Source organism: Vanessa tameamea, chromosome 16 (assembly GCF_037043105.1).
Source record: "Vanessa tameamea isolate UH-Manoa-2023 chromosome 16, ilVanTame1 primary haplotype, whole genome shotgun sequence".
In the NCBI taxonomy this organism is placed as follows: domain Eukaryota; kingdom Metazoa; phylum Arthropoda; class Insecta; order Lepidoptera; family Nymphalidae; genus Vanessa; species Vanessa tameamea.
In genome coordinates this window covers 10,905,975-10,918,194 of record NC_087324.1, presented here as the reverse complement: position 1 = coordinate 10,918,194, position 12,220 = coordinate 10,905,975, and the positions used below count along the sequence as shown (strand labels likewise).

Sequence of the window (12,220 nt, the reverse complement as noted above, 5' to 3'; positions counted from 1 at the left end):
CTTGTAGTTTACATTGAAATGAAATCAATAAAAAACCGGTCATAGGTTTTGAAATTCCTAAAAAATATTTTGAAAAAACGCGAAGTTTCGCTGGCGACCCACTAGTGCATGTTTAAACAAGGTAGTGTCATTATCTACAAATCTGACTTAAAAATATAATTCATACAAATGACAGTTTCAGTACTGAGAGACTGGACGGGCACTCTTGAAGCGAAGCTAATTTAACGCTCTAGCTCTAGAAGCATTACGCTTGCTTATCAATATTGACTGGCACGTTGCTCTAGTGACTAGATATAAGAAGCCACAGATCCAGAGGTGCTCCAGGTCGAGCCAATAAAAAGTTATTGCTTTTTCTGCCGAAAAAATCTCATAACAGACCATGGTCTGGAAGTTAAAGGTTGTACACTAACGTACCTCGGAAAGCACATTGGTCCTGCGATCAACTCTTACAGGTCGTGTAGTGATTCCCATTCCATCCATTCGATCGGATTACAAGAGGGAATAGAGAGTTTAGCTGTGTTTGTGCAAAAACTTATGGACTACAATATTTTATAGTGCACAAGATTAATGATTTAGGATATATCCTGCTCAGTTGGTTGATGTCCCTTGAATTTTGCCACCGGGACCGAAATCACTCATGACGACATCATCTCTTATATTAATCCATTTTATAATTATTTTCGATTTTCATTAAAAGAAAGAAATAAGTAACGATACAAATTGACCATCATTTAGGAAATCAATTATCAGATTTCTTTACATTATGCCACGATTACACAATGACGAATGAACGTAATGTGGTCACCTTTAGTAGGTTTAAGTGTGTGCGTGTTATGGTGTACGAAACTTTCCCTCGGTCAATGGCGATCTAAGTGAGCATTTTCAACTTTCTTTATTATCTATATCTACATAAAACTGTACTGACTAGCGAGACCGTTGTAAATTACATTGGTATAATATTCTCACAGATATAAAATGTTTATATTCATCACTTAATAATAAAATTTATGAGCTTTTGTTATAAAATATTTTATATACAAGGATGCAATGCATCTTTTAAATATTTTATGGACACAGGAAATTCAAATAAAGAATAACAAGGCATTATTTCTTTATTTTTTATTATATTTCACAAGTGAATTTACGGTGGCTATTTTTTTTTTATAGCATAGTAACTCTTGCTTATTCAGCCCAATAATATACTGATCATTATTTTTATCATAGAAAATAAATAAAAAGTATTATATTATAAATAAATTGCTTTTTATGCTTAATTTGACCTGATCGAGTTTCGGTAACGGCGGTCTTGAATTAATTTCATAATCATTTAATTTATATTAAATGATTAATTCATAAGGTCGAGTTACGACCTTATGAATTAATCATGTAATATAACCTATATTATAGTACAAGTGTAGTCGTAAACGTTGTAGGCTAAAGTGGTGCTCACATACCACCAGGTGCCCATTAAAACCCTATATATTATAAATTTGTGCGGTTAGATTAACCATTTGTTACATTGCCAATACGCCACCAACCTTGGGAAGATATTTAAGCATAAGGTGTTACGTCCCTTGTACCTTTAGTTATACTGACTCGCTCACTTATCCAACTGGAATACAACAATGCTAAGTATTACTGTTTAGCGGTTGATTATTTGATGATTTGGTAGCATCTACCTTTGGTGGTAGATACTATTTTGATAATAATAATACTTCTTAACTTCCAATTAGTACCGGGCCGAAAAAGACTGCTGATGGATTAATCTCTGAGAATTTCTTAAAAGAAAATCTTAATTACCAAGTTCTAAAGCCTTATAAACTAGCTACCAACGAGGCAGAGACACTTCCAATATTTTATAACTACAAGTTGTAATATCATGTCGACATTAAATCGGCCTAGAATTCCTAGTACTTGATTTTAATTTCAATCTTAATCATTTTATTGCCCTTAACCCATTTATATGATGTTGGAAATAATTTCCCAGACTTTTATGGATTATCTTAATGCCAATTCTCGTTGGAATTATATTGTTTCTCGAGACAATAACGTACGTCGAGGCACTCCGTTTGAATTGGTAAAGGTAGAGCCTTAACAAAACTTTCCTCACTCATTGATTAAATATGGTGCCTATATAATCTACTCTGAAGGAACCATACGGCTTCCTTGATCGAATTTAAGATATATTTATCTGTATGTAATCAATGTTTTACAAAATATATTGCAATTTTTATTACTAGCTACTGGGGTTCTTGTTAGCTAGACCTCGAATCAATAGCTGTGATGTTAAAATTAGAGTTTGTATTTTTATTATTGAATAACGACTTATATATAAACAACTGCCCGACCTGACTTCGTCCTGGTGAAATAAGAATTGTATTTACTTCCCGATCGCTGCGTCACCTACCGGGTCCAATCTAAATAATTTTATTGATATATTGAGATGGAGATACGAAACAAAAAAGGTTTCAATACTTAAAAGACGCGACGAAGACCACGACAAGAGTCTAGAGTCTAGAATCAAAAAAAAAAATGAAATAAAAAAAAATCAAAAAAAAAATAAAAAAAAAATCAACGATGATAGATGCTCTAGACTCTAGAGCATCTATCATCGTTGATTTTTTTTTTTTCGGCTATGTACCTATGTGTCGAATTACCCAAAATGTTTTATTTTTAAAATGAAAGGCCTAAAAGAAGTAGACCAGAAAGTATTTTTTCTTATTAACATTTTTGTTTTGTTTACTATGAAAGAATAGCTGATGGATAAAAGATACAATTTCTCTGGCTAAGACAAACTAACTGTTTTCCTAGTTTAACGTATGTTTCCTAATTATGTATATTTTATACATACTATGTTATGTATGTAAAGATTTATTTGTTTATAATATTGTACAAAAGAAAATTAAAATATTTGATTTTAAGAATAACATTTTTAAAAACAAAGGTGAGAGGTAATAACACCGAAAAGTTGAGAAGAAACGATGAACAGATTTTTTTTATTATACAAAAGAAAAAAGCTATTTAAAAAAGTTAATAGATTAAAACAAATAAATTGAATAAAATATAATCTAATTTTAAAAGTATTACGACACAATCTCAGATTCCCCTTGTTTTGCCATTTCGAGCCTGCGCAAACGATACTTATATTTTTCGCCGTTATAACATTATATTATACTATTATTAATTTATTTAAATATATTACTTACCCGAATTTTATCATACGTATTGTCTAATTCCAATTTATGTACAAATGGATTTAATATTTCGGCTCGCATACCATCGGGCGAGAAAGTGCCCGTTTCACTGTGCTTTTTACCATTCATTTTCACAATATCACAATTTATTCTTGCGTCTCAAATAATATTCAAACTACACTGGTTACACTCATTTTTCCTCACTTTTAAAAAAAAACTTATTAGAGCAACGCGGAATTAATATGTTTCACAGCGGAATATAAATCGAAATTATTGCGTGATAAATTGACGTGACACTACAATCAACAGTAAAAGCAAACTGATCACTTTCGTACATTTGACGTTGACGTTAATAACGTTGACATCAAATAAATAAGACGTTCACGGTTCGGTCGTTCAACGGCGGAGTTTGGTGCACGTTCGGTAGTTTTCATATTTCATAATGAATTTTTGGAAACATAAATTGAATCCCCAAAACGGTGCATTTCACGATTGCGTAACTCTTATATTTAAACCCGCTCATAACATCGGTTGTTCTATTTCAAGACTGGATTTAACGAATTATACAATTATTCTTAAGTTCTACGAATAATTATATGACTCTGGAGAACAAAATCGTTAAACAAATTAATTTTAATCATGCCACATGGTTAGATTAATTAAACACGTTAAAGGTTTCTTATCCAATTGTAAACATATTTTTACTTATCAATGTTTACAAATTTAAATTGATGACAAAAAGTGAATCTACAAATATATCTAAATGAAAGTGATTGAAGTAAGATCCATTTTTTTTTATTCTGTCCTCTATACATAATATTATATAATATATTTATTATTATAACATTTTTATTTAATTTTTTTATAAGTGTTTCATAACATTTTCACTGGCAGCACTGTCAGCACTGCAGCTTAACTTGAATAATTTCAACAACCGTCGACCAACGACCAAAATTATCTGTGGACGAAATTGACATTTACCATATAAATAAAATATTTAATTTTATTTATGTTTAAACTCTTGTCTCGTACGAAAATAAATAAACATGAAGTTTAATATATATAATGGAAGCTAAAGTACAAAAGCATATCATTGATTACTTTTCTTTTTTCGAAGAATTCTTCAATAAGTCCAAAACGTGTTTGAAAATTTGCCAAAACTGCGCAATATCTATTAATAAATTGATACATCGTTGCAAAAATATAAAAGAGTAAGAATAAATACAAATATTTTGATTTGTATAATAATATTATTAGTAATTACCACGGGCGTCATTTTACAGGGCTAGCTTGTCAGGAACCCCTCTCGAAGAATTTGACGGATTGCAAAGAAAATTGATATCGGTTTTACATAACCTAATATCTGAAGAAGTTCGAGAAATTCAAAATCAACGGTGAGTAAATGTGATCATTTAAACATAAATGAATCAAGATCACTAAATTTCTTTTGAGTTAGAAAAAAAGTAATGATTATACAAACAACTTTGCGGTGTAACGTCTTATCAATGGTGGAAGATTATTGACTATGACAATACAATTACAAATAACGCTATTTGCTACGAAATAAAACTTATTTTTTATTTTACCCATAGTTTTTTTTTTTAAACTTATCCATCTATTTATTTTATTTATTAACAATATTATTTTTTTAATTATAGATCGGAACTTGAAGAATCCTTTGAAATACTCTGCAGTAAACACAGATGTTTGTTAGAAAGTTGCAAAGAGATTGACTTATCTCACCAAACATTGCTTACAAAAGGCACTCCTCTCCAACCCCCTTTGGAACAGTTACTAGAATTTGCAGGAGAAACTATTACATTTGGTAGTCAAATTTGTGCTCAAATTGAGACCTCATTAAGTGTTTTATCATTCAAAGCTCTTAACACAATTTCCTTTGCCGATAACTTTAAAATACCACCTGACTGGCAGAATAAAATACCAGAAATCATAGCTTATACATCGTTTTGCTCAGAAAATATTATTTAACAATGGATCTGCTTGGTTCCATCTTGAATTCTATGCAAAAGCCCCCATCTACGAGTGAGGCACAAAAAAAAGCAATTAAGAAGCATAAGGAAGCATTGGAACAGAAGCAGAAAGAAGAAAAAAATATTCTTAATAAATTTTGTAGACGAGTAGAGGAGAAAATAAGTAACTTTATAATGGATGGTACAAAGCCATATTTACAATTTGATCCCATGGATCAAATGTATAGATCAGTTATTAGAGATGTTGCCACAACAGCTGGAGGCCAAGTGTACTCCTTTGGACAAGAGGGCATTGACAGATATTGTGTTGTTTACTTAAAAGAGAAAGGGCCATCGGAGGATGAACTCACGGTTCGCAGGGCAGGGGGTATATGGGATGATGACAAAGCAGCAGAAATGGCACAAAGACGCTTGGATATGGAAAAACAAGCAGCTTTAGATAATGAAGAAGAGAAGAGCAGAAAACGAAAGCATGGTAAAGAGGAGTTAAGTGGTACTTTCTATAAGCAGAAATATGCACATTTAATAGGCCAGGAAGCAGCTATAGATGCAGCCCAGAAAACGAATATGAATAAAAGTTATGGAGAAGTACCAAGTGAGAATAAAAAAGATTTACGTTCTATTGAGCAAACTATGGCAGATATTAAAGCAAAGAAAGTTAAAAAAGCAGAAATTGAGAAACAGATGGACAGAGAAGGTAGCGTTTGATTTTAATTTAATTCTAGTGGAATAGCTTTACTTAGCAATAAACTTAGACTCTTCCAATTATGTTAAGTTTAAGGTTCAAACACCTTTTATTGTACTAAAATCCAAATTTTTTAGTCTTACAAATTCAATTTACAATGCTAATATTTTGTTATCACCTATGAATTACGAAGTCAAGATAGAATTCATGCAATTACATGATGTTGATAGTGAAATGTGTGGTGCTGTATTGTTTACAGAAATACAATTGTGTAACATTTTTCTGCTACTCATGCAGACTCGTGGTAGTAAACTAAGCAATAATAATGATCCATTTAAACAATAAGACTGTATCAAAGTTCTATAGTATAGGTTAAATTTTAAATGCTTAGAAATATATACTAAATATCAATTAATTTGCTGCCTTTGATTATAATTAAGGAACATAGAATAATTGGTCCAACAGTCAAGTATATAATTCCTTTTGTGACATCGAATCGTGATAATTGAATAGAAGATGTAAGTATAGTCAATTGTGATGGCAGAGGTGTTAAGATAAATCAAAACAAGTTTGACCTTGAATCAAAATTACATCTTAATAATCTGTGGTAAATCAAGGGGGATTTGTGAAAAAACGTTTAGAATATTGATGTAGATGAATAGTGTTTTTTTATATAGAGATGAATCAAGAACAGTTTGGATTGCTTAAAGGAGGAAGATCTGCCATTGAAATAGACTATACATATTATGGTTTAAAAGTGTTGTGGTTGTTTCCGAAACCCTTGACGCAATGGCGTCCAGTTTTAGTGCAAAAATATAATATAATATTAATAGCACTTTACATTTAGAGTTAGAACACTAACATTCTAAGAAATTAGAATTAAATCCTTTTGATGAAATAGCATGTTGTTTGTTGTTTGTATGAAGTTGAATTGAATGCTAAAGGCTTAATAGAATAATAGATAAAAATAATTATTTTTCTACAATGAACCATAGACATACATACATAGACAGAACCATTGAAGCAATAATACTTAACTTTTTAGGGAATATTATGTAAGAAAAGGAGCAAGACCATGTGATCTTTTAATTTTATAGTAATTTTCCATGAGATGTTTTTTAAATATAAAAATACAGACTATCAAATTAAAAAATTGTCATGTGAGCTATGATTACAGGTTTAATAAAACTTAAAATTATTGTTTTTTTTTTTAATTGTGCCAATGGACACCGATTATAATGCCAATGTGATATAGGTGAAGTTAAATGTTTTTTTAAACATTTTAGTTTAGGTTTTTTTTCTGTAACATTGTAGTACAGATTATTTTCGATTGTAACAACAAAAACTATTTTGTGTACCTGATGTTAAGTTCAAATGTAAGTAATTTAACTTCGGGATGTAAAAAATATTAAAATAAATAATATCCTAATATGACAATGATTTTACTTGACACTTATTAAGCAAAATGAAAGAAAAAATTACAGATTACAATTCTAAAAAAAAATATCACATAGACCACAGAACTGGCAGATTGATACACCCATTCCGACGTTGTCCGGGTGAAATAAGGATTTTTAATTTCCGATTGCAGCGCCACCTTCCTAGTCTATTCAAATCCATTCAGGGATTCATTCAAATACAAACAAAAGAATCGATGTCATCGAAATCAGTCTAACTGGAGTTCATACATATTGGACTATCTCGCTGGTATAGCCAAGATATAAAGCCGCAGATTCCGAAGTCCTGCGTTCAAATCCCTGGGTCCCATCCACCTTGGAAACGTTCCATATTAAGGATGTCCCGTTGGAATTTCTTACCCTGTTCGTCACTAATATCCTAAACTTTGTGGAAATATAATTCTTGATTAATTTTAACAATCATTTCCTTCGCTTAAACAACAAAAATCGTACTTTGAAAAAAATTAGATGCTAACTTCACAAATAAATCATAGATAGAGAATTTCGAGAATTTGACGAAACAAGATTTCAAAATCTATTTGTATTTTCTGAAGAAACTCAAACACAAACTCAAATTCCTTTATTCAATATAGAAGCATTATACTTACTTATTGATAGTCAAATTAAACACTACCACCGTCGGAAAAGGAAACACCCTGACCTGAGAAGAACCGGCGAAAGAAACTCAGCGGGTCTTTTTTTTTGTCAATCTAATTAAGTACATATACTGAATATGAATAGAAATAGCCAGGAGGCGATCGTTTCATTCCCAAGGTGTGCTATCAATCATAAACTCACTAAGTGTTTAGTACCCTTTCGCACACAAGCGTTCCTTAATATTTTTTTTAAATTTGGCAACAGAAGCATTTTGAACACTTTCTGGGATCCTGTTGTAAAACCGTATACATTGCCCCACAAAAGAGTTACTGTCTCTATACAGTCGAGTAAAAGGAGCAACAAGTTTGTGTTTGGTGCTTGTACCAATGCTATGAATCTAATTTTTTCATAAAATCATTAATATTTTTTCCGTACATACAAAACATTACAGAATATATATTGAGAAGCAACAGTTAATATCTTGATATCTTTAAATTTATACCATAATGATTCTTTGGCTCCTAGGTTATAGATTGCGCGAATAACCCTTTTCTGCAGCACAAATATAGTATGGATAGCGGCTGCGTTACCCCAAAGCATATTAAGAATAGGTTTTAAGGCAAAGTTCCGAAGAGTTCTGGTCTCAAGAACATTTATTATTTAAATGAATTATTCAGTCAGTATTATGGACCTTTGCAGTCCATAACACTGATTTATCGACTGCAACATTTATCAATTTAATTTAATATATTTTAAAATTATTTATTATTATGGGTCCATATTTTTAATCTATTTTAAAGTTGTGAATATTTTTAATTATAAATAAGAACTAATAATTTTTTGAAACGTTTATTTACCATCAACACGCAATAGATAGACAAAATTTACAATAGGTACACAAAACAACAAGTAGATAACCATAACATTATATTTAAGGGATTAATATAGGGGTTATTTGAATTTATTGTCTATAACTCTCATGGAGTCTACTTATATTTAGCTTATAATAACATATAGATAATGGATGGTAGTGAAAGCAGAGAAAAAAAAATTAGACAAAAATAATAATGTTCTATTATTCGGTGTCATCGAAAAACATACATACTTTTATTCGACTGCCTCAGAAAGTGAGTTATATGAGATGAATATTTTTTGGCAGGCTGTACCCTTAACGACTGGATGGATTGAAACATAATACCTAAGAAATATGATTCAAAAGATGGTATGATATATTGGTATACGTGCTTCATACAAATACTTTTATTACTTTAAATTCTGTGAAGACACTATAAAATTTCTTGTGTAATGCGCTGTGTGGCCTTTCATGTGAATCATACTTAAGCTAATCAGCGTTGTAACTAGGAGCTGACCAGTACGCAACCTTCAAAACGCGTCCTTTTTAGACCCACAGCTTTTAGCCGCTGGGGCGCGGGCGCATACAATTTAAACAATTTGCTAACACAAATAAAATGAACTTGCACGTAATTAAGACAGACGTTTCCAAAGATTACAAACAGCGAACTTAATTTAATAGATATTCTGTGCTGAAACATAAAATAAATGTGTCAAAATCGTACACTCATGTGGGCGCAAAATTCAAATCTTGCCAAAGGCGTTCATTCGATTCTTGACAGCTACCCTAGTTACGACGCTGAAGTTTAAAACTAATTCATGAGGCAGTCGGTAAGTTACTATTAAGTATTATAAACATTTAGATGAATCTAATGGAACAATGTATGTATTGTCGTGCTTATATTTAAAACTATACATTTTCTACACAAACAGTACTTATTATTGTCAAGTTTCAATTGTAATATTGTCTTTTAACAAGTTGATATATTGTAAATATATATGATTTTAAATAAACTTGTTTTGAGTAAACGTATTTATCGTAACGACACATAATGTCCATCTGTTGGACCAAGACTTTTTTTGTTTAGAACTAGACTTTTTTGTCTAGACACTTTATTTAATTATTTTTGTACAAATAAACTTAGCAAATATAATTCTTCTCATATTTTCATAGAGTGTATATCTGCCGTGATCTCAAACATAATTATTATAATCAGATCAGATTAAAACCCGTGTATAAGAAGATCCCTTATTTTATTTTTACTTCAAACAGACACCAATTGCATAGAAATTAAAGATTTTCGAGTCGTTAGTCGCTTTTGTCTGTCGTTGCTGAGATAAGTATAATCGAAAATAAACATTACAATTACATTTCGATCAAATAAATCGTTGTAAATTAAGAAGTCATTATTTATATTCGAAATTGCTATTATCGTATATATTTTTGATTTAGTAGCGAGTTAATTGACTTAAAAAATGCAACTAAAAGTAGAAGCGGTGTATGTCAACTGTTTTATAATTTTAAATCTACTAGCAATAAAGCTATAACTATTTAACAAGATTGTATTGAAGACAATCAGGACGCTATATAATGGCAAATATGGCCGATACATAGCCTATTGATAAAACAATATTAGCTTATAGCTACCTTATAATATCATAAGATACATTTTTAATAAAATTATCGAGCGAATAAACTATCAAAAATACATATTCAGAAATTGTTATTTTTTTTTTCTTTTTACTAATAGTACTTCCTTGTAGGTATGGGAAATGAAAGAGGGAGAGAAATATAAGAGGGTATAAGGCAGAGGTCGAGGATTTTTTTGGTGGGGCAAGTGTGAGTAACATCATTGGGGATACCAGTACCAAGAAAAATAGAGGATAATCACCTAGACCGCAAACCTAAGGAGTTTTTATATGATATTTTTTATCTTATATATTGAAGGCTAAGGTACTCTATAATGATTACCTATACACATAATATAATATAGGACATAAAATAAAACTGTCCCTGCATATAAATATTTCTAGTTGTATCTATTAAAGAAGATGTCCATACTGAGCTAAACTGATCTCAGTATCTAAAAACGCTCTTGTAACTTTTTTCTCTTCAAGATATCAGGCATTGACTTAATGTGTTATAAACTTTTTCTATACGATTACTTTCCGTCTCATATATATAAATCTAACTTTAATAATATAATTAACAACATTACAATTCCTTCAATACATTGCTATCCAATTAGAAATTACTTTAACTTTATGTTAAAGGAGACATTTTCTATAATGGTATTGAGCATCGTGAAAACTAGTGAATTGCGGAGTGAGACTATGTATCACCAATCGATGTAGAATTTTTTGCAGATGGTTACGGCTATTATTTTTTTGAGTTCAGTTAACCTTTCCCCCTTTTTTAGGTTACTTTAACGCAAGGGTAATAGATATATTCATAGCTATTATAACAATACATAGGCAGAATCAAATTAAAAATATTATTGTCCTAAAGTAAATAAATATAAGAAACTACTTACATAACAACATAAGTATACATAAATGCCAAGTAATCACTTGTTATGTATATATATATGGATATTTTATGGTACAGATAGTTTTATGCCACGTATCTGTTTATTTGATTATATAGGATCTTTTCTACCCTGACGGGTAGACGTTGCTTTGTAGCAAAAAGACCGCCTATGAGTGCAGGTCTTAAAACTGCATGCTTTGTAAATACTTTTAATTTGGTATACAATAAATTATTTTATAATCATTATGTTTATATAAAAGACACCCTGAGTGCTTTTATTTCATTCTAATTTTAAAAATGGATAGATGAGAGTGATATTTTTTAAACCTAAATATTGAGTGATATCGATGTTGAACCCGCTCAAATCAGAACATTATATTTATACTTAGATTATTAATACACGCAGATAGAGTGTCGCAATACAAAAGAAACAAATTTATTGTCTTGATGTGACAGCTACGCTTGACACTTGCCAAACGACATACTGCTTTACTAATTGCGCGATTTTAGTGATCATTCTCAGCTTTGATAGTCTATCTAGAAGTATAAATACTCAAAGCCGTAGTTCGTACTTGTAATAATATAGTGATTAAATACGCAACATAAGCTAATTATATTATAGTATATTTCTAAAAAGTCAACAACAAATATCACATCAAAGTCTAAAAATGCTATGTAGATACTTAACAATATATTTTTATTTAATCTAGATTTCGTATTGTCTTTATTTATCATATTTCTCAAACTAGCTTAACAAAAGTAAATCATCTTTAAAATATTGATATATAGAGATGTTTATAAATCCGATTAAAAATCGTATAATGTTATTGTCATAGATTAATATTTAATGATTTAATAAATCAGTTATTGTCGCTTTAAAGGTATCACCTTAATTATTTGTAACAATAGTAAAA

The 12,220-nt window shown here is 30.4% G+C and overlaps 3 protein-coding genes across 4 annotated transcripts in view; 1 reads left to right on the top strand and 2 right to left on the bottom strand.

Annotated features, from left to right (window-relative positions):
* Window positions 1-3,532, bottom strand: part of LOC113394266 (lysophosphatidylcholine acyltransferase) — a 57,645-nt gene extending 54,113 nt beyond the window's left edge. For both annotated transcript variants that reach the window (XM_026631509.2, XM_026631508.2), the window contains exon 1: window positions 3,207-3,532. In XM_026631509.2, the coding sequence (XP_026487294.1) occupies window positions 3,207-3,323 (117 nt within the window). In that variant the 5' untranslated portion in view covers window positions 3,324-3,532. The remainder of the gene's footprint in view (window positions 1-3,206) is intronic.
* Window positions 1-12,220, bottom strand: part of LOC113394226 (phosphotriesterase-related protein) — a 193,339-nt gene that overhangs the window by 57,037 nt on the left and 124,082 nt on the right. The gene's annotated exons all lie outside the window — the stretch shown is intronic.
* On the top strand, window positions 4,109-7,307 carry LOC113394242 (sperm-associated antigen 7 homolog). Its single transcript, XM_026631481.2, has 3 exons — window positions 4,109-4,405; window positions 4,478-4,588; window positions 4,853-7,307. The coding sequence occupies exon 3, from the start codon at window positions 5,186-5,188 to the stop codon at window positions 5,891-5,893; it is 708 nt and encodes a 235-aa protein (XP_026487266.2). The 5' UTR covers window positions 4,109-4,405; window positions 4,478-4,588; window positions 4,853-5,185; the 3' UTR covers window positions 5,894-7,307.